Genomic DNA, 22,649 nt, shown 5'->3' with positions numbered 1-22,649 from the left:
GCCACTGGTGAGCCAGAGAACAGTAGAGAATGAGTAAAACAGAAACGAGGTTTTAGTGGAGTTGGTGTTCATAGTGCACTGAATTTGTCAGTTTCCCGAGAACACCATATTTTTTCATGCTCTGTGTCTTTTTACATCTTATGCCTTCTTGGAATATCCTCCTACTGCTTGGCATCTTTTCTGACCTTCCTTCAAAAACCAGTCCAGAAACTCTTCTGGAATTTTTGCCTGTTCATCCTGTAAAAAGTAGTTGCACCCCCAGTGGTCCCATGACAACTCTTTCATCCACTTGTTATAGTTTGCTTTGTCTTTTTGCAAGCATCACATCCTTCTATGTGATGCTGGGAGGGTTTCTTAACCTCTGAGAGCCTCAGTTTTCTAATGGGGATGATAATAATACCTACCTGTCTTGGGGACTAAGTGAGTCACTACATTTGGAACATTTAGAACAGGGTCTGTCACATAGTAATCTTGCAGTAAGTGCTAGTTGCTATTTCTTTTCCTCAGTAGACAGCACTGCAAGAGGGCAGGACCAGATCTTGGTATCTTTAGAAACTAGGACAGTACCAAACAAAATTTGCTTGGGAAATTTTTCTGAGTGGATCTAGTGGGATAGATAATTGTTGTATATACTTCCTTGAAGATGTGATTAAGTATAGCAGTACTGCAACAAAGTTACACATAAAGTCAGTGAGAACCTTGCCTCAACTTGCACAGAGGGAACCAGGCTGTTTAAGTTGGAGAAGAGACGACTTCTGTGGGAGAGACATGTACAAAAATCAAGTAACAGCAGGATTCCTATGATGTGGCCCAAGCCCCGCAGTCTTTGAGTCTGTGATGATACGGTGTGGAGTGGTGTGGAGTGGCTCATGTATGAGGCATGTAGCTCTAGTTCAATGTGGAAAAAAGCCTAAAAGTAAGATGCCCCAAGAGCATTCATCTATGTCTCTAATATCCCTGGTGTCTGTGATTTAGCTTGCCGGGCTCTCTTGGGATTGGTGAATTCCATATTGCAGTGGGTGCCCTGGTGAAATAGTGTCTAGAGACTGGGGGAGTCTGGAGACAGAGTTGACTGGTGACTTCGGGGGAAATACTTAATTCTTAGGTTAGACCTGAGATGTGGATTCTTGGGTCAGAGTTGGGGTTATGGGACTGAAGAGAAAATGCTATTCGTAAGCTGGAGGCAGGAAGCCTGGGTTAGAGATTGGATTCACCTGAGTCTTGACTTGCTTCTTGAGGGCTGGATGTGTCCTATTTGATTCTCTTTCCCTAAGTACACAAGACCTGGTACAAGGTTGATGTTCAGGGAATGTTTTTTCAATGAATGAATAAATGAATAAGCCATATTCCTTTGAAGAGAATAACAGCCACACACTGTACCCATTCCCAGTTACTGGACGGGATAGGGAAGGGGTTGTGTGTAAGGGAGGGTAGGATGTCCTTCTAAGGGAGTTCTTTTTTTAAAAATTAATTAATTTTATTAATTTAGTTTGGCTGCGTTGGGTCTTCGTTGCCGCGCGTGGGCTTTCTCTAGCTGCGGCGAGCGGGGGCTACTCTTCATGGCATTGCACAGGCTTCTCTTCGTTGCATTGAGCGGACTTCTCATTGCGGTGGCTTCTCTTGTTGCGGAACACGGGCTCTAGGCGCACGGCCTTCAGTAGTTGCGGCACATGGGCTCAGTATTTGTGGCTCGCAGGCTCAGTAGTTGTGGTGCACGGGCTTAGTTGCTCCATGGCATGTGGGATCTTCCCAGACCAGGGCTCGAACCCGTGTACCCTGCATTGGCAGGTGGATTCCTAACCACTGCACCACTGGGGAAGTCCCTCTAAGGGAGTTCTTAATTTCTTGCATTTCACTGATTCTGGCTTGCTTTTTTTAAATTATTGTAATGAAGTTTTGTACTTTCTTTTTAAATCTAGGATATATGTGTGTGTTGATATCTCTCTTTCTCCATAGCACAACTCTGTTAATTTTAATTTTGTCTTTTCTCACTTGGAGTTTTGTGATTGAATACACTGTTTTTCTTCAACAATTTTTAGGATGAAATTTTGAAGGCAGCGGTAATGAAATATGGGAAAAACCAGTGGTCTAGGATTGCCTCACTGCTGCATAGAAAATCAGCAAAGCAGTGCAAAGCCAGATGGTATGTACCAGTTAATGAGTGGAAAACACAAAATGACCTTAATTATGATGAGGAAAATGTCATTTCTTTGAACCTTACCAAAGAAAGCAGGCATTGTGATATAACAAAATATGGAGTGGGAGATGGGAATTTAGATTTAAGAATTAGCTGTCATTTGCTTCCCATGTGATCTTAGGCAAGCCATTTTCTAGCCCCTCTTTCCTACCACTACCTTCTCCCAACTGGGGATAATACTTGGCCCTAACTGATGGAGATGTGAGGCTCAAATGAGTTAATGTTGTTTGAGAGTGCTTTGTGAAGCATGAAATATAACTACTTTTAGGTACAGATGGACCCTAGCTTACAAATGGATTGTATTCCAAAAGTTTATAAGTGGATTGTTTTAGAACTTACTTTCCCAAAGAAATAAATGATAAATAATGGTTAATTTTCTAGGCTAGCTTACAGTAGTTGAGTTTCCTCATGAATCGTTGAAACATTGTATATTTGCTTCCCCAGAATATAACATAAGCCAACATTACATCTGTGGTGTCCCCTTTTAAGTCACAGGGTAGTGGACATAGTAAGTTCTTCACATGTATTTTTGGCATGAGTGATCTGGCCCCAGCCCTGACCCATGTGGTACTAGGATCATATTTTGGATTGTATAAGAGTGACCTAATTTCCTGGGCACCTGGGTAGGGGAAAGGATCAGAATGTAGAGATTGGCCCACAAAGAGGAAGATGGTCCTCAGCCTGCATAAGTGGCTCTGATTTCTGGTTCTGTTAGTGGAGCTAAGCTCCTACCGCTTTGTTTGGTAAGGTTTATATATGGTTTGCAGGCCTCTCCTCCAGCTAAGTAGACTGGATGGAAAAGGTGGGTCAGGTGGAGCATGGGGAAAGACAGAGATGACATAGTAGTTTTACTTAAATTAAAAAACTCACCAAACAAATAACAGTTTTGAAAAGCATTTAGTGAGTGTAAGTCAAATGCTTAAAGAAGTAAGCCAAGGTGTTGTAAGAATGAAATCAAAGCACCAGAAAGTACTATGAAAACTAGAAACACTATGAAAATATGAGGTGGTTTTGTCTTATATATAAATGCAAAACCTCTAATAAAGTGTAAGATGAATGGAAACAATTGGTAGTTGAGAAGGAAGGCATATGATCATGTTTCAGTCATGTTACCTTTCTTAAGCATTACTAACCTTGCATAATTAAAATACAGTAGAATTTAGTGAGAGGGTATTTGGAATGGGGTAAGTTTAACCAAATAGGGAATATTCTGTTGTAAAGAAACCCCCAGCTTTTGTGATTGAAGGATGAGAGTTAGCTTGCATTTTTCAGATATTAGAAGCCAGTATGTCTAATACGTAAGGAGGATATTATTCATGCTGGGTGACTGATTAAGGTATAAAATGATGTCTTTTTAATAGGTATGAGTGGCTGGATCCCAGCATTAAGAAAACAGAATGGTCCAGAGAAGAAGAGGAAAAACTCTTGCACTTGGCCAAGTTGATGCCAACTCAGTGGAGGACCATTGCTCCAATCATTGGAAGAACAGCTGCCCAGTGTTTGGAACACTATGAATTTCTTCTGTAAGTGAATCTCCAAAAGCAGTATTAAAATGTGTGTATATCTTCTGAATGAGGCTGAATACACTTTTAACATTTTGTGTCCTTAAACATTAGTTACAGATCTGAATAAAGCCAGATGAGCTAAAGCTATTGGATTGTATATTCCAAGTCTCGTGTGGTTGATCAAGATTATGTCTCCTTTTATATACTTTTTAAAGAAATAATTAAAAAGTATTATACAGGGACTTCCCTGGTGGTCCAGTGGTTAAAACTCCACGCTCCCAGTGTAGGGGGCCTGGGTTTGATCCCTCGTCAGGGAACTAGATCCCGCATGTTGCAATTGAGAGCCCACATGCTGCAACTGAAAGATCCCGCATGCTGCAACGAAGATCCTGCGTGCCCCAACTAAGACCCAGCGCAGTCAAATAAATAAATAAATACTAAAAAAAAAAGTTATACAAATCATACATGTTCATCATAGAAAATCTGGGGAAAAAATAGTGAAAAAGCAAATAAAAATCACCCATAGTCATACTGCTGAGAGTTAACCATTGGAACATCTTGATTCTGCTCTAAAAGCTTTTTTGTGTGGCTCTGCTGCATTTGTGATTTGGGGAGCTGCTTGGATCCTGTTTCATGGTGAATGGAAACACTGATATTAGAGAGAAATTTAAAACCATCTCTTTTCAGGTGAAGCAATAGTAGAAATGCTTTATTTTTGTTGATGCCCATCCGTTGGTTTTTTCAAAGAAAAGGGTGCCAGCACTAGGGAACCTGGTATTTCTAAGACTAAACGGGTGATAGTGTGACTGATTACTCTGGGCTCATTCCTAGGGATAAAGCTGCCCAGAGAGACAATGAAGAGGAAACAACAGATGATCCACGAAAACTTAAACCTGGAGAAATAGATCCAAATCCAGAAACAAAACCAGCACGGCCTGATCCGATTGATATGGATGAGGGTAAGTGTATTTTTGTGAGGACTTTATTTCTTTGGTAACCATAGACTTCTCAGGCCTTCTTTTAACTCTCTTAGTTCTTTTCTAAACTCCTCTGACTTTTTCAAATTGCGGTTCTGTCTGTAGTTGTTACTCTAAGTATCTTTCCAAGTGTGTCCAACCTTCTATCATAGAGTAATTGCTCTTTTTGTACAATGTCCCTTTACCTTTTGATGTTTCAATTCATTTAGTAAGTTAAGCAGTGTGATGTGACTGGACATTTCCTGGTGGCTAGAGGTAAGCTCTTTAGGATTCTGTGTTCTCATTTCTATTCCGAGGAGAGGCGACAAGTCAGGATTTGGGGATCCAGTGCTCCTACTAACTACTTTTTTGACTTCAGACAGGAATTTTGATCTTCTTGAAAGGGCAACACTACAATACCATGAGGGAGACTTATGATGCCTTTTTGAGACATTGAATCAGGAATCAGAGGAACTAGATTTTAATCTAGTTTAGTGCCATGTCTGCCACTTATTAGCTATTTGACTTTAGGTGAGTCATATAATCTCTCTGAACTTTGGTTCTCTTTCCTGTCAGATGGAGAGTAATAATATCTATCTTACTTCACAGGGTTGTCGTGAAGCATTCAGTGAATATTTGTTGAGTTTTTAATTTAAAAGTTTGAAGGTAGTTGTTCCCAAAGGCAGACTGTGGCTAGGCTGGCTGCATCACTGTCACATGGCAAACTTTAAAAAATAAAGGTACCAGGGCTTCCCCAGGAGGTCTGCGTCAGTAAATTGGGGGTGGGGGGGGAATGGAGGGTAATCCTGGAATCTGAGGGTTTTTTTGTTTTTTAAAGTTCCCTTGTGATTTCATTGGACACCCTTGTGTAGGAATTGCTCTAAGTTATCAGTAATGAAATTTGTTCTACTCTGGGGAGCTATGGAAAATATACTGGAGGAGAGAAATAGTTCTGAGGAAAAAAATGAAGGAAAAATGGTAATGAAGATTGTCAGTCCCCTTATAATTAAACAGTAGTTTTTACAATATTTCACAATTTGTGCTGTGCCAGATAGTTGATGATAATGAAGGATATGATAATTATAGCCACTGTTTAATGAGTATTTGCTAGATGCTTTACCTATTTCTTCTTCCTTAGTTCTTCTCAACATCCCTGTGAAGTAGGAATTGTTATTCCCATTTTATAAGTGGTGAAACGTTATTATCCAGAGTCACATAACTGTCCAGTGGTGGGCATGATTTTTAACTTAGGTTTCTCTGACTTAAAAACCCAAGCTGTTTCCTTTATGCTGCACCATGTAATGATTATATTGATGGGTTTTCTCATCTTAAGCACTAGGGTATGTCTCTCACCTTGCTTCTGTTGGAGAAGTTAGTTTTTGTTCTCTTTATTTTTGCAGATGAATTGGAGATGCTTTCTGAAGCTAGAGCCCGCCTGGCTAATACTCAGGGAAAGAAAGCCAAGAGGAAAGCGAGGGAGAAACAGTTGGAAGAAGCAAGGTATGGTAGTTTTCCATCTATAGTTGAACAAATTAGTCTGTGCATCCTTAGGCCCAGTAAAACTGTGATTTATCAACCCTGTTGGGTGAATGATAACTAGAGTTGTCTAATTCCAACATGGCAGAAGTAATGCCCGGGTATAGACATACATGTATGTCTTGGTGTGTTGGATTTGTTCTGTTAGCACGGGGAAGCTTCATTTGTTGTAGCCATCTTGGCGTCAGATGGCTGGAGGACACACGGGGCTCTGGGACTGTGGTGTGACTGCCAATTAGTTACTCTCCTTGATTAGCGTTGGGCAGGCAACGGCTGTGAAACAGGAGACTCAGCTGAACATGGAGGGAGTTAATGAGCCTTGAACCACATTTTAGGCTGTCATAGAAATTTGTATTTAAAAAGTGAGTGGAATTGAGTATTGCCCTCTGCTCAAGGTTTTCTCTACTTTCCCCTCCCTTTTGGTTAGATCCATGGTTGACATCATTTCTAATGGCCTAGAAACCAAGATGAAGTGGTTAAAGGGAAAACTTGAACTTTATAAGAGCTTATTAGCTTTTGGAATTCAGGCATTGGAATAGCCTCCCCAGCCTCCACAGCTACCTTTTTTGGTCCCTAAGCTGGGAAGTATTGATACTTCCTGACCTAATAACTAGCATTGTGTTGGTGGTTTCCCCAGTAATGGCTGTGAAGTGCCAGATCCTGGGATGGAGGATTCTTTTATGCCAGAGGATGCTTTTTGGCATAGCTGGACAACCACTAGCCCAGAATAGTTGCTTGTGATGGGAGTATGACTGGCCTGGGACAGTAAACAAGCTAAGAGGAGGTTCTAAATTTTCTGCTGGGTCTTAGTCACCTTTCTGTTCCGTATACTATTTAGGGTTAAGTAATGTGAGTAAGGTAAAAAAATTCATTTTTCCATTTTTGTCCATGGTGGTTTGGGGACCAAATTGTTTGAGCCTTTTAACCATGTGGATTGGCCCAGGGATATGACAGGTATATATATGAAAATCTCCAAGTATGGTTGGTATTGCTTGCTTTAACAAATACATTTTTCCAGATTTAAATTTACCCTACACTTTCTTGTAGATTTTCTTTTAGAACATCTTTATAACTTGTGCATATATCTTGTAGTTAACTAGATTGGTGTGTATGGAGAATGTACTGCAGGACTATTTACTTTAAATGTTAAATTACAGATCTGTTTTATAACTTAAAGCTTTTTATTTTTTTTATTTTTTTTTTTTTTTTTTTAACATCTTTATTGGAGTATAATTGCTTTACAATGGTATGTTAGTTTCAGCTTCACAACAAAATGAATCAGTTATATATATACATATATTCCCATATCTCTTCCCGCTTGCGTCTCCCTCCCTCCCACCCTCCCTATCCCACCCCTCCAGGCGGTCACAAAGCACCGAGCTGATCTCCCTGTGCTATGCGGCTGCTTCCCACTAGCTATCTACCTTACGTTTGGTAGTGTATATATGTCCATGCCTCTTTATCGCTTTGTCACCATTTACACTTCCCCCTCCCCATAGCCTCAAGTCCATTCTCTAGTAAGTCTGTGTCTTTATTCCTGTTTCACCCCTAGGTTTTTCATGACATTTTTTTTTTTTTTAAATTCCATATATATGTGTTAGCATACGGTATTTGTCTCTCTCTTTCTGACTTACTTCACTCTGTATGACAGACTCTAGGTCTATCCACCTCATTACAAATAGCTCAATTTCGTCTCTTTTTATGGCTGAGTAATATTCCATTGTATATATGTGCCACATCTTCTTTATCCATTCATCCGATGATGGACACTTAGGTTGTTTCCATCTCTGGGCTATTGTAAATAGAGCTGCAATGAACATTTTGGTACATGACTCTTTTTGAATTATGGTTTTCTCAGGGTATATGCCCAGTAGTGGGATTGCTGGGTCATATGGTAGTTCTATTTGTAGCTTTTTAAGGAACCTCCATACTGTTCTCCACAGTGGCTGTATCAATTTACATTCCCACCAACAGTGTAAGAGGGTTCCCTTTTCTCCACACCCTCTCCAGCATTTATTGTTTCTAGATTTTTTGATGATGGCCATTCTGACTGGTGTGAGATGATATCTCATTGTAGTTTTGATTTGCATTTCTCTCATGATTAGTGATGTTGAGCATTCTTTCATGTGTTTGTTGGCACTCTGTATATCTTCTTTGGAGAAATGTCTATTTAGGTCTTCTGCCCATTTTTGGATTGGGTTGTTTGTTTTTTTGTTATTAAGCTGCATGAGCTGCTTATAAATTTTGGAGATCAATCCTTTGTCAGTTGCTTCATTTGCAAATATTTTCTCCCATTCTGAGGGTTGTCTTTTGGTCTTCTTTATGGTTTCCTTTGCTGCGCAAAAGCTTTTAAGTTTCATTAGGTCCCATTTGTTTACTCTTGTTTTTATTTCCATTACTCTAGGAGGTGGGTCAGAAAGAATCTTGCTGTGATTTATGTCATAGAGTGTTCTGCCTATGTTTTCCTCTAAGAGTTTGATAGTTTCTGGCCTTACATTTAGGTCTTTAATCCATTTTGAGCTTATTTTTGTGTATGGTGTTAGGGAGTGATCTAACTTCATACTTTTACATGTAGCTGTCCAGTTTTCCCAGCACCACTTATTGAATAGGCTGTCCTTTCTCCACGGTACATTTCTGCCTCCTTTGTCAAAGATAAGTTGACCATATGTGCGTGGGTTTATCTCTGGGCTTTCTATCCTGTTCCATTGATCTATCTTTCTGTTTTTGTGCCAGTACCATACCGTTTTGATAACTGTAGCTTTGTAGTATAGTCTGAAGTCTGGGAGCCTGATTCCTCCAGTTCCTTCTTTCGTTCTCAAGATTGCTTTGGCTATTCGGGGTCTTTTGTGTTTCCATACAAATTGCAAAATTTTTTGTTCTAGTTCTGTGAAAAATGCCAGTGGTAGTTTGATAGGGATTGCATTGAATCTATAGATTGCTTTCGGTAGTAGAGTCATTTTCACAATGTTGATTCTTCCAATCCAAGAACATGGTATATGTCTCCATCTATTTGTATCATCTTTAATTTCTTTCATCAGTGTCTTATAATTTTCTGCATACAGATCTTTTGTCTCCTTAGGTAGGTTTATTCCTAGATATTTTATTCTTTTTGTTGCAATGGTAAATGGGAGTGTTTTCTTGATTTCACTTTCAGATTTTTCGTCATTAGTATATAGGAATGCCAGAGATTTCTGTGCATTAATTTTGTATCCTGCCACTTTACCAAATTCATTGATTAGCTCTAGTAGTTTTCTGGTAGCATCTTTAGGGTCCTCTATGTATAGGATCATGTCATCTGCAAACAGTGACAGCTTTACTTCTTCTTTTCCGATTTGGATTCCTTTTATTTCCTTTTCTTCTCTGATTGCTGTGGCTAAAACTTCCAAAACTATGTTGAATAAGAGTGGTGAGAGTGGGCAACCTTGTCTTGTTCCTGATCTTAGTGGAAATGCTTTCAGTTTTTCACCATTGAGGATGATGTTTGCTGTGGGCTTGTCATATATGGCCTTTATTATGTTGAGGAAAGTTCCCTCTATGCCTACTTTCTGCAGGGTTTTTATCATAAATGGGTGTTGAATTTTGTCAAAAGCTTTCTCTGCATCTATTGAGATGATCATATGGTTTTTCTCCTTCAGTTTGTTAATATGGTTTATCACATTGATAGATTTGCGTATATTGAAGAATCCTTGCATTCCTGGAATAAACCCCACTTGATCATGGTGTATGATCCTTTTAATGTGCTGTTGGATTCTGTTTGCTAGTATTTTGTTGAGGATTTTTGCATCTATGTTCATCAGTGATATTGGCCTGTAGTTTTCTTTCTTTGTGACATCCTTGTCTGGTTTTGGTATCAAGGTGATGGTGGCCTCGTAGAAGGAGTTTGGGAGTGTTCCTCCCTCTGCTATATTTTGGAAGAGTTTGAGAAGGATAGGTGTTAGCTCTTCTCTAAATGTTTGATAGAATTCGCCTGTGAAGCCATCTGGTCCTGGGCTTTTCTTTGTTGGAAGATTTTTAATCACAGTTTCAATTTCAGTGCTTGTGATTGGTCTGTTCATATTTTCTATTTCTTCCTGATTCAGTCTTGGCAGGTTGTGCCTTTCTAAGAATTTGTCCATTTCTTCCAGATTGTCCATTTTATTGGCATAGAGTTGCTTGTAGTAATCTCTCATGATCTCTTTTATTTCTGCAGTGTCAGTTGTTACCTCTCCTTTTTCATTTCTAATTCTATTGATTTGAGTCTTCTCCCTTTTTTTCTTAATGAGTCTGGCTAGTGGTTTATCTATTTTGTTTATCTTCTCAAAGAACCAGCTTTTAGTTTTATTGATCTTTGCTATTGTTTCCTTCATTTCTTTTTCATTTATTTCTGATCTGATTTTTATGATTTCTTTCCTTCTGCTAGCTTTGGGGTTTTTTTGTTCTTCTTTCTCTAATTGCTTGAGGTGCAAGGTTAGGTTGTTTATTCGAGATGTTTCCTGCTTCTTAAGGTGGGCTTGTATTGCTATAAACTTCCCCCTTAGAACTGCTTTTGCTGCATCCCACAGGTTTTGGGTCGTTGTGTCTCCATTGTCATTTGTTTCTAGGTATTTTTTGATTTCCTCTTTGATTTCTTCAGTGATCACTTCATTATTAAGTAGTGTATTGTTTAGCCTCCATGTGTTTGTATTTTTTACAGATCTTTTCCTGTAATTGATATCTAGTCTCATGGCGTTGTGGTCAGAAAAGATACTTGATACAATTTCAATTTTCTTAAATTTACCAAGGCTTGATTTGTGACCCAAGATATGATCTATCCTGGAGAATGTTCCATGAGCACTTGAGAAAAATGTGTATTCTGTTGTTTTTGGATGGAATGTCCTATAAATATCAATTAACTCCATCTCGTTTAATGTATCATTTAAAGCTTGTGTTTCCTTATTTATTTTCATTTTGGATGATCTGTCCATTGGTGAAAGTGGGGTGTTAAAGTCCCCTACTATGAATGTGTTACTGTCGATTTCCCCTTTTATGGTTGTCAGTATTTGCCTTATGTATTGAGGTGCACCTATGTTGGGTGCATAAATATTTACAATTGTTATATCTTCCTCTTGGATCGATCCCTTGATCATTATGTAGTGTCCTTCTTTGTCTCTTCTAATAGTCTTTGTTTTAAAGTCTATTTTGTCTGATATGAGAATTGCTACTCCAGCTTTCTTTTGGTTTCCATTTGCATGAAATACCTTTTTCCATCCCCTTACTTTCAGTCTGTATGTGTCTCTAGGTCTGAAGTGGGTCTCTTGTAGACAGCAAATATATGGGTCTTGTTTTTGTATCCATTCAGCCAATCTGTGTCTTTTGGTGGGAGCATTTAGTCCATTTACATTTAAGGTAATTATTGATATGTGTGTTCCTATTCCCATTTTCTTAATTGTTTTGGGTTCGTTATTGTAGGTCCTTTCCTTCTTTTGTGTTTCTTGCCTAGAGAAGTTCCTTTAGCAGTTGTTGTAGAGCTGGTTTGGTGGTGCTGAACTCTCTCAGCTTTTGCTTGTCTGTAAAGGTTTTAATTTCTCCATCAAATCTGAATGAGATCCTTGCTGGGTAGAGTAATCTTGGTTGCAGGTTTTTCTCCTTCAACACTTTCAATATGTCCTGCCACTCCCTTCTGGCTTGCAGAGTTTCTGCTGAAAGATCAGCTGTTAACCTTATGGGGATTCCCTTGTGTGTTATTTGTTGTTTTTCCCTTGCTGCTTTTAATATGTTTTCTTTGTATTTAATTTTTGACAATTTGATTAATATGTGTCTTGGCGTATTTCTCCTTGGATTTATCCTGTATGGGACTCTCTGTGCTTCCTGGACTTGATTAACGATTTCTTTTCCCATATTAGGGAAGTTTTCAACTATAATCTCTTCAAATATTTTCTCAGTCCCTTTCTTTTTCTCTTCTTCTTCTGGAACCCCTATAATTCGAATGTTGGTGCGTTTAATGTTGTCCCAGAGGTCTCTGAGGCTGTCCTCAGTTCTTTTCATTCTTTTTTCTTTATTCTGCTCTGCAGTAGTTATTTCCACTATTTTATCTTCCAGGTCACTTATCCGTTCTTCTGCCTCAGTTATTCTGCTATTGATCCCATCTAGAGTACTTTTAATTTCATTTATTGTGTTGTTCATCGTTGCTTGCTTCATCTTTAGTTCTTCTAGGTCCTTGTTAACTGATTCTTGCAATTTGTCCATTCTATTGTCCATTCTATCTCCAAGATTTCGGATCAACCTTACTATCATTATTCTGAATTCTTTTTCAGGTAGACTGCCTATTTCCTCTTCATTTGTTAGGTCTGGTGGGTTTTTATCTTGCTCCTTCATCTGCTGTGTGTTTTTCTGTCTTTTCATTTTGCTTATCTTACTGTGTTTGGGGTCTCCTTTTTTGCAGGCTGAAGGTTCGTAGTTCCTGTTGTTTTTGGTGTCTGTCCCCAGTGGCTAAGGTTGGTTCAGTGGGTTGTGTAGGCTTCCTGGTGGAGGGTACTAGTGCCTGTGTTCTGGTGGATGAGGCTGGATCTTGTCTTTCTGGTGGGCAGGTCCACGTCTGGTGGTGTGTTTTGGGGTGTCTGTAGACTTACTATGATTTTGGGCAGCCTCTCTGCTAATGGGTGGGGTTGTGTTCCTGTCTTGCTAGTTGTTTGGCATAGGATGTCCAGCACTGTAGCTTGCTGGTCGTTGAGTGAAGCTGGGTGCTGGCGTTGAGATGGAGATCTCTCGGAGATTTTTGCTGTTTGATATTATGTGCAGCTGGGAGGCCTCTTGTGGACCAGTGTCCTGAAGTTGGCTCTCCCACCTCAGAGGCACAGCACTGAGTCCTGGCTGCAGCACCAAGAGCCTTTCATCCACAGGGCTCCTTAATTTGGGATGATTCGTTGTCTATTCAGGTATTCCACAGATGCAGGGTATATCAAGTTGATTGTGGAGCTTTAATCCGCTGCTTCTGAGGCTGCTGGGAGAGATTTCCCTTTCTCTTCTTTGTTCTGATAGTTCCCAGGGGCTCAGCTTTGGATTTGGCCCCGCCTGTGCGTGTAGGTCGCCGGAGGGCGTCTGTTATTTGCTCAGACAGGACGAGGTTAAAGGAGCCGCTGATTCGGAGGCTCTGGCTCACCCAGGCCGGGGGGTAGGGAGGGTCACGGAGTGCGGGGCGGGCCTGCAGCGGCAGAGGCCGGCGTGACGCTGCAGCCTGAGGCGCGCCGTGCGCTCTCCCGGGGAGCCGTCCCTGGATCCCGGGACCCTGGCAGTGGCGGGCTGCACAGGCTCCCCGGAAGGGCGTGTGGCCAGTGACCCGTGTTCGCACACAGGCCTCCTGGCGGCGGCAGCAGCGGCCTTAGCGTCCCATGTCCGTCTCTGGGCTCTGCACTCTTAGCCGCGGCTCGCGCCCGTCCCTGGAGCTCTCTCAAGCAGCGTTCTTAATCCCCTCTCCTCGTGCACCAGGAAACAAAGAGGGACGTTCTTAATCCCCTCTCCTCGTGCACCAGGAAACAAAGAGGGACGTAAAAGTCTCTTGCCTCTTCGGCAGGTCCAGACCCCTCCCCGGACTCTCTCCCGGCCAGCCGCGGCGCACCAACGCCCTGCAGGCTGTGTTCACGCCGCCAACCTCAGTCCTCTCCCGGCGCTCCGACAAAAGCCGGAGCCTCAGCTCCCAGTCCCGCCCGCCCCGGCGGGCGAGCAGACAAGCCTCTCGGCTGGTGAGTGCCGGTCGGCCCGATCCTCTGCGCTGGAATCTGTCCGCTTTGCCCTCCGCACCCCTGTTGCTGTGCTCTCCTCCGCGGCTCCCAAGCTCCCCCACTCCGCCTCCCGAAGTCTCCACCCGCGAAGGGGCTTCCTAGTGTGTGGACACTTTTCCTCCTTCACAGCTCTCTCCCGCTGGTGCAGGACCCGTCCCTATCCTTTTGTCTCTGTTTAGTTTTTTCTTTTGCCCTAACCAGGTACGTGGGGGGTTCCTTGCCTTTTGGGAGGTCTGAGGTCTTCTGCCAGCGTTCAGTAGGTGTTTTGTAGGAGTTGCTCCACGCGTAGATGTATTTCTGGTGTATCTGTGGAGAGGAAGGTGATCTCCGCGTCTTACTCTTCTGCCATCTTCCCGGAAGTCTCTAAAGCTTTTTATTGATTATAAAAGTAATAACACTTTTCCTACAAAATACTAGTATTGTACTATTTTCTTTTTGGGGCATGGTTGATACAATGCTATATAGCTTGGTTATATTCACTTAGTATTATATTGTAAAGGTTTTCTAATGTCGTTTGAAGTCTTTGTTTTATTTAAAGAATAAAATTACTTATGAAATGTGTCCCTTCAAACCTTTCTCTTCTCAGTATAGACATACATTTATGTGTACTACACATACAGTAACATTTGTGTAAAATTAGATCATACTGTATAGACTGTTTCGATGAGAAGTTAATCTTACTGGGGTTCCCTTGTAAGTGATAAATCGTTTTTCTCTCTCTGTTTACAAGATTTTCTCCTTGTCTTTGGCTTTCAGCATTTTTAATATAATGTTTCTGTTTGTGCATTTCTTAATGTTTGTCTTACTTGCAGTTCCTTGAGCTTCCTGGATGTGTAGGTTAATGATTTTCAATAAATTTGCGAAATTTTCAGCCAATGTTTTGTTCTCCTTTTTCTAATGTTTTAGTCTCCTTTTTCTCTTTCCTTTTGATATTCCTACTGTGCATATGTTGTGCACTTAATGGTGTTCCACCTTTTTGTGAGGCTCTGTTCGTATTTCTTCATTCTTTTTTTTTTTTTTTCCCCTTTCCTTTGGATTGCATAATCTCTATCCATCTGTTTTCATCTTGGCTAATTCTTTACTTCGAATCTGTTCTAGTGAAGTTTTCGTTTCAGCTTTCCCGTTGCGGAGCACAGGCTCCGGAGGCGCAGGCTTAGCGGCCACGGCTTACCGGCCCAGCTGCTCCGCGGCATGTGGGATCCTCCCGGACCGGGGCACGAACCCGTGTCCCCTGCATCGGCAGGCGGACTCTCAACCACTGCACCACCAGGGAAGCCCCATTTGGTTCTTTTTAATTATTTCTTTTTGTTAATTTTCTCTATTTGATGAACATTTTCATCCTACCTTCCTTCTTTAATCGTGCTTACCTTTTGTTCTTTGAACATACTTGTAATGTCTCCTTTGACAAGTCTGTCAAAGCTGACATCTGGTTGCTCTCACAGGCAGTTTCTGTTGCCTGCTTATTTTCTGGTGTGGGTCATGCTTTCCTGTTTCTTTGCATGTCTCACCTTTTTTTGTTAAGAACTGGACACTTTGGATGATATATTGTAGCAGTTCTGGGTACTGTGTTGCTCCCATCCACTCCTTGTTACTGTTGCTTGCTTACTTACTCCTTTAGTGACTAGCTGGATTATTTTAGTGAAGTCTGTTCTCCCCATTCCTCACCCAGAAATGTGAAGCTTCTGATGTTGCTCCTCATGGGGACACAGTCTTGGGTGTGCCCACAGTCGCCTTGGGATGAGGTGGTTTTGACAGGACTTTCTTTGACTTCTTCTTCCCTGGCTACACCCAGCGGTTAAACTCTACTAATTGCCAGTTTATTGCTGTATTGTTTTCAACGATGGCTTGAGGCATAAATTGCTCCACAGAGTGTTCCAATCAAACTTTGGCTCCTTTGAAGGGATAATTTCTGAGGTCAGTGTTTGGCAGTTGTTCTCATCCCAGGAGGGCTTCTCCCACTTTTTGAAAGAGATTCTCTCTGGCAAACTAGTGGGCCTGCAGTTTAGCTGCATCTCCAAAGAATCTGTCGGTTTCTTCACAGTTGCCTTTCACGGAGACTTCCACTGTTTTTGAGAGTGCCCTGAGGCCTGAACGTCTCCATTTCCTTTTGCAAATGAAGTCAGTTTCTTTGGGGAGAGTTTGGAATTCTCTGTTCTATCCAGGGGCACTGATGTACTTCTCGTTGAGTGACACACCCACTTTAGGAGCTGAGTGTTCAGTGTCCCGGGTGGGGGTAGGCAGCAGCCCCAGGTCCCCTAACCCTGACCCTAACCCTGACCCTAACCCTGACCCTCATCCCACAGGCCCAGGTTGGGCTCCAGTATTCTCAGTAGCACTGTGCCCAAGGTAGAGACCCTGGGCAGAAGAAGGAAGCCCCTCCTTCTCAGTCACTCTTGTCTGAACTTAGCCTCTGCAGTGGCTTCCTGGAGGCAGGATGAGAAATGCTGCTGTCCTGCCCCTACTGGAATGAAAGCCAGGGAGCTGGAGGGGAGAGAGAACCCTGTGTTCTTGGCTGCACCAAGTGTGGAGTGGAGTTTCTGTCTCCCTGAGCTGGGACGGGGGAAGAGAAGAGGGAGTGGGTCTTGATTTGAATACTGCAGGCTCTCACTTTTCTTATCGAATTTTTGTAGATTTTCTTGAATAAACGTTTCTTCATTTGCTGTATCTCCTTTATTTAGGATCCCTTCCAGAGACTTAACTTTTTTTTTTAAATAATTTTTGTCAGTTTTGCTGGGGAGTGGGTTTGTGAAATTGCTCCTATATACTGTTTTATAATTTGATTTTTCCCCTCTTTAATATTCTGAATAGCTTTTCTAATCATTGAATCATTAACGTTATAGCATCTTGGGAAAGTACAAAGGAAAAAGTAAAAAATGAAATTCCAGCCTCCTATGATTATCACTGTTACTGTTCGGGTGAACATCCTTCACATCTCCCCATGCACGTATTCACTGATAGATATGCATATAATTTTACATGTTGCTCCATAACATGTAAACTTTGTAACATTGTTTTAAACAGCAGTGTGTCTTGAGCATCTTTCCATGTCAGAGTAGATTTACAGATTTCTTTCTATTTATCTATCTATAGATTTCTTTCTATTTATCTATCTATATCTATTTATTTATTTATTATTTTTGGCTGCTTTGGGTCTTTGTTGCTGCACGTGGGCTTTCTCTAGTTGCGGCGAGCGGGGGCTACTCTTCGTTGCGGTGTGCGGGCTTCTCATTGCAGTGGCTTTACTTGTTGCAGAGCACGGACTCTAGGCGTGCGGGCTTCAGTAGTTGTGGTACGTGGGCTCAGTAGTTGTGGCTCGTGGGCTCTAGAGCACAGGCTCAGTAGTTGTGGTACACGGGCTTAGTTGCTCCGCGGCATGTGGGATCTTCCCAGGCCAGGGCTCGAACCCGTGTCCCCTGCATTGGCAGGCGGATTCTTAACCACTGTGCCACAAGGTAAGGCCCTACAGATTTCTTAAAGGTTATTTAGATGGCCATATAATATCTTATCTTATAGCTGTGTTATAAATTATTTTAACTAATTTGTTATTGTTGGATGTTTAGGTTGTGTCTGTTTATCTGCTTTTCTGAACAGTGCTTGGTAACCAGTCTTGTAGCTAAGGCCTTGTACATGTCCCTATTTATTTCCTTAGGCTAAGACTGAAGAGTGAAATTGCTGGGTTAAAAATGTAAAAAAGTTAGGGGTATTAATGTGTATTTCCAAATTCTCTTTGGGGAAAGCTATACCACTGTACTTTCTCATTACCATTGTGAGAGACTGTCCACTGTTTGCACCCTTGCCATTAAAACAAAGCAAAAATTGAAGGCTGTTGATTGATATGTAGAAATGGTACTTGATTTAATTTGTGATTCTTTAATTATTAAAGTACACTCTGTCATTTTAGCTATTTGCATTTTTTTCCCTTAGTGAACTGTTTATTTCCTTTTTTTCTTCCTTTCCCTTGGGTACATTTTTTAAAAACTTGATTAGATTCTTTATATCTAACCATTCCTAATACTAAGTGCAAATTTTTTTCCTATTATTTGCCTTTTAATATTGTTTTATGATTAAAAAATGGTGCTACAGGGATATAAATTTTAAAATTCAAAGCTGTTGATTGTTTTTTTCACCCTTTATTTAATTTATATTAAGTGAGTATATTCCCATCCAGAGATTGGATACATATTTACTTATAGTTCCTTCTGGCTTTTCTCTTTGCTCTAGTGTATGTGTGTACCTTTAAATCAAAACTGGAATTGATTTTGGTGAACGGTGTGAGGTGAGGATTTAAATAAATATTTCTTCCCCAAGTGACCGGGTAGTTTTCTTAACTCTGATGGATGATCCATCCTTTCCCAATGGTGTATGATTTTGAAGGTGATTTGTGTTCTCTTTCTTCAGGCGTCTTGCTGCCCTCCAAAAGAGAAGAGAACTTCGAGCAGCTGGCATAGAAATTCAGAAGAAAAGAAAAAAGAAGAGAGGAGTTGATTATAACGCTGAAATCCCATTTGAAAAAAAGCCTGCTCTTGGTTTCTATGATACTTCTGAGGAAAACTACCAGGCTCTTGATGCCGATTTCAGAAAGTTAAGACAACAGGATCTTGATGGGGAGCTGAGATCGTAAGTTGCCTTTCTGTTTTTATAAATGGAAAAGTATAGTAGTAATTTTATGGAGGGCCAAGTATTATCCTGGTCAGAGCCAGATATTTCTCAGTTAGCACAATGTGGTTTACATAATGCTTCTACTTATTTAATGGATTCAGCTTTCTGAGAAAACCAGTGACCCTGGCTGTAATGCTTTTAGCACAGAACACTGTTCGAAGCTCTCGAAATGTCAGCGCTTGGCTCTTAGTGAACTGTCTACTCAGAATCACAGTCTTAACATTTACGAAATGTACCTTTGGGAAGAGGTTAGTTATTTTACTAATGGCCTGAAGGAGTCTGTCAAAATCCGATCTGCTGCTGCTTAGTTTTTTTTCTAGTGAAAATTTTATCTTGTTTTTCTGGGTTTTTTTTGCCTGTGCCATGAGACTTTGTGGAATCTTAGTTCCCTGACTAGAGATCACACCTGGGCCCCGGCGGTGAAAGTGGTGAGTTCTAACCACCGGACTGCCAGGGAATTCCCTCTTGTTTTTCATAAAATGAAATTAAAAGGAAAAACATTACCAATGCATTTTTAAGTCTTTTCACTTAATGGCGATTAGTAGGTATATTTTTAAAATGTCTTAGAATACAGAGGATTTTGTTTATTTCTAGGGATTTTTAGAGTTTTTAAATTGTTATATCTGAATGTTGTGGGGAGAACCTTTTAGGATTGTCAGAGATTTTTAGTACTCCCCCAATGGCTTTCCATTTCTGTTGACATGAATTGTTAGTAAACAACAGATGTCAGTCACTGTGAAACAGGATTTTCTTGGATGTACTCCATTGTATTTATTTTTCAAATTAGGACCTTGCTTTAGGTAGCCTCTACAAATAAAGAGATTGAAGAAAAAATAGTCATTTGGAAGGAGTAGACTAGACGGAAGAAGAGGATGACATGCAGAGGGGGAGAAGGCATTCCTGGTCCTTTAAAAGATGGCCTTGAGCCTGGCTTTAGACCTTAACAACTTTTTGGTGTCATTTGTCAGGACTTAGATATCCTTTAAAAAAATTAATGAATTAAAAAAAATCATAGCAAACAATTGAAGAATAGTTTTAAAGGAAAACTTTTAAAACTCACGTTTTAATTCTGTTCCCTTCATTTAATTGTTTCCGTTTTTGTATACTTCATCATTTTCCTATGTGCACACACATATTTTTACATGAACATAGTCACAATATAGGAGTAGTTTTATGTTTTTCTTTTCATGTTATATGTAACATTTTGCTTATCATAGTCTTTATAGCTACATAGGTGTTTATTTTATTTATTTATTTTTTGTGGTACGCGGGCCTCTCACTGTTGTGGCCTCTCCCATTGCGGAGCACAGGCTCCGGACGCACAGGCTCAGCGGCCATGGCTCACGGGCCCGGCCGCTCTGTGGCATGTGGGATCCCCCTGGACCGGGGCACGAACCCGTGTCCCCTGCGTCGGCAGGCGGACTCCCAACCACTGCGCCACCAGGGAAGCCCTATAGTTACATAGTTTTAATATTTAGTGCTTAAATTACTTAGTATATCTTATTTTCTTAGTAATTCTATTGATATTCTAAGTCTGCATTCCTCTTGAGTATAGTGGGTAGGTAATGGTGTAGGGAACAACTTAATGTATATTGTTTTGTCTTTTTTGTCATAATTTTATTAGGAATGGGATTATTTCGTTCAGAGCATATGACTATTTGTATGGCGTTTAATGTTGCTGCCTATATGTAACTTTAAAAAATCTGTTCTCCACCTTGATCCATGACAGTGAAAAAGAAGGACGAGATAGAAAAAAAGACAAGCAGCATTTGAAAAGGAAAAAAGAATCTGATTTACCGTCAGCAATTCTTCAAACTAGTGGTGTTTCTGAATTCACTAAAAAGAGAAGCAAACTAGTACTACCTGCCCCTCAGGTAATCTGATAAAAGCAGGTTTTTCATTGTATGAACTCATATGCTTACCATTTATCCAGCTAATGTTTGCAGGCCTATGTGCCAGGCTTTTGCTGGGTGCTTGGTACCTTTAAGAAATATCAGGCCTTGAACTGCTCATATGATGGTTTAGTAAGTAATTGTCAGCTCTTAGCAATTTTTCAGTAGGCTAGGGCTCCAGACCTCTTTTTCGTAGCTGATAAAGGTGGTATTTGGCCTTGTGGACTTCAGGCCACTTTCTTTTAGGGAATGTTTTGTTGTGTCACACCTCCTTCTCTTTTTGAGACAGTAGCTGTGAAAATCAACATGGGAGTTGTGGAGAAGAGAAAATTCATTCAGCTCATCATAGGCTCTGTTCCTTTGAATTATAGTTGGTCAGAAACATGGGGATTTTGAATAAGCTCTTGTTTTGTTTTGACGAGTACAGCTTTGTAGAATTGGACAGTTAAATGGAGCAGAGGGATGGATTTAGGAGGCTTGAACAGCTTCTTTCTGCAGATGAGTGCCCTGGCTGCATCAGTACAAAATCCTTGGGCATAAACATAAAATAATTTTGTTAGATGCTGTTATTCATAGTAGTTATAGTTCTTAAACTGAGATTTTGCCTGTAATTTATTTTTAGTTCTTAGGGTATTTAGTTTGGTAAAATTACAAGGATAACACCTTTTGATTTTCTTAGGGATCTGGTGGCTTTGTGGACTCTGTGTGATATTTTAATTGGTTTTTAGTGCCCACCCTCCCCCTAATTGATAAATGGCTTTGTATAAACACTATTATTTTATGTTCTTGATTTATAAATATTTTGGTTTGAAAGAATTTCAGTATGGAAATACTGAAAAGGAATTTCCGTATTTGCAGCTTGATTCTATGTCACATATGGAATTCTGCCTCCCTCCCCCCCATTAAATAGGGAAGACTTTTAAAAACTTTATTATGGAAATTTTCAAACCCACAAAAAGTAAAGAGAGTGCTACAACGAGCCCCTGTGTACTCATCACACAGCTTCAGCAATTCATCTTCTGGAATGTGGAAGTTTTAAGCTGTGTTATTCTTGGTTAAAATATTGCTACTGTGATAACTGTGTCTTTAGATTTCAGATGCAGAACTCCAGGAAGTTGTAAAAGTAGGCCAAGCAAGTGAAATTGCACGTCAAACTGCTGAGGAATCTGGCATAACAAACTCGGCTTCCAGTACTCTCTTGTCTGAGTACAATGTCACCAACAACAGCATCGCTTTGAGAACACCACGAACACCAGCTTCCCAGGACAGAATTCTGCAGGTAGGCTGCCATATGGTAGAGTGAGCCTTTCACTTTGTTTATTATCCTTAAAAGTATTATAAAGGATTTGTGTGTTTTAGGGTTTTGTGTGTTTTAGGGTAAGCAGTTTGAAACAGTCCTGAATGCATAGCTGCTAGAGATTTCTGTAGTAGGGAAGCTAAATCCTGTCAATAAAGCATAGCATTTAAAAATTTCACATTGCCTAGCAGTCCTGGAAAAAAAATCAAACACGTGTAGTCAGTAATTTTTAAAACTTCCTTGTGATTCTGTACTTAGCTTGGCATAGACTGCCTTCAGTACTATTTCCCTCTCTCTCCGTAGCACATAGGGTGTACAGCTGTGTGTGTTCTATTTTTTTTTTTTTGCGGTACGCGGGCCTCTCACTACGGTGGCCTCTCCCGTTGCGGAGCACAGGCTCTGGACGTGCAGGCTCAGTGGCCATGGCTCACGGGCCTAGCCGCTCCGCGGCATGTGGGATCTTCCCGGACTAGGGCACGAACCCGTGTCCCCTGCATCAGCAGGCGGACCTCAACCACTGCGCCACCAGGGAAGCCCTGTGTGTTCTTTAGGGTGTCTGCATGCCAGAGAATAGACAAACCTAACGGAATACTACTGAGTCTTTTAGCATTCTTACATCTCAATTTTCTGATAGTCAAATATAATTTGACTACTGATTCAGGAGTCAAGTAGTCCTGCAAGACTTTGTAAGAAAAACAGTGCCCCTCATTGCTTGCTCTCTAGAGGTACCAGTGATAGCTCTTTGTTTTTACCACCTTACTACTAAGACACTTGTTACATTTTGGTTTTTCTTCAGTTTTAGGCATTTTTCCACCAAGGATTTGAACATCTGGCTCTCTCACACCTTCTGCCTCTACTGTGCATACACATG

At 40.8% G+C, this 22,649-nt stretch overlaps 1 protein-coding gene across 3 annotated transcripts in view; it reads left to right on the top strand.

Annotated features, from left to right (window-relative positions):
* CDC5L (cell division cycle 5 like) overlaps nt 1–22,649 on the top strand; it is a 137,283-nt gene that overhangs the window by 790 nt on the left and 113,844 nt on the right. For 2 of the 3 annotated variants that reach the window (XM_073810666.1, XM_004321047.4), the window contains exons 2-8: nt 2,040–2,143; nt 3,559–3,720; nt 4,534–4,661; nt 6,059–6,158; nt 18,329–18,547; nt 20,319–20,463; nt 21,572–21,760. In XM_073810666.1, coding sequence (XP_073666767.1) covers nt 2,040–2,143; nt 3,559–3,720; nt 4,534–4,661; nt 6,059–6,158; nt 18,329–18,547; nt 20,319–20,463; nt 21,572–21,760 — 1,047 coding nt within the window. Of the gene's footprint in view, nt 1–2,039; nt 2,144–3,558; nt 3,721–4,533; nt 4,662–4,777; nt 5,190–6,058; nt 6,159–18,328; nt 18,548–20,318; nt 20,464–21,571; nt 21,761–22,649 lie in introns of those variants that run through there. The other variant, XM_019949902.3, reaches the window with a different exon arrangement.

This window comes from Tursiops truncatus, chromosome 10 (genome assembly GCF_011762595.2).
Source record: "Tursiops truncatus isolate mTurTru1 chromosome 10, mTurTru1.mat.Y, whole genome shotgun sequence".
In the NCBI taxonomy this organism is placed as follows: domain Eukaryota; kingdom Metazoa; phylum Chordata; class Mammalia; order Artiodactyla; family Delphinidae; genus Tursiops; species Tursiops truncatus.
This window is presented reverse-complemented; position numbering and strand designations above follow the sequence as displayed.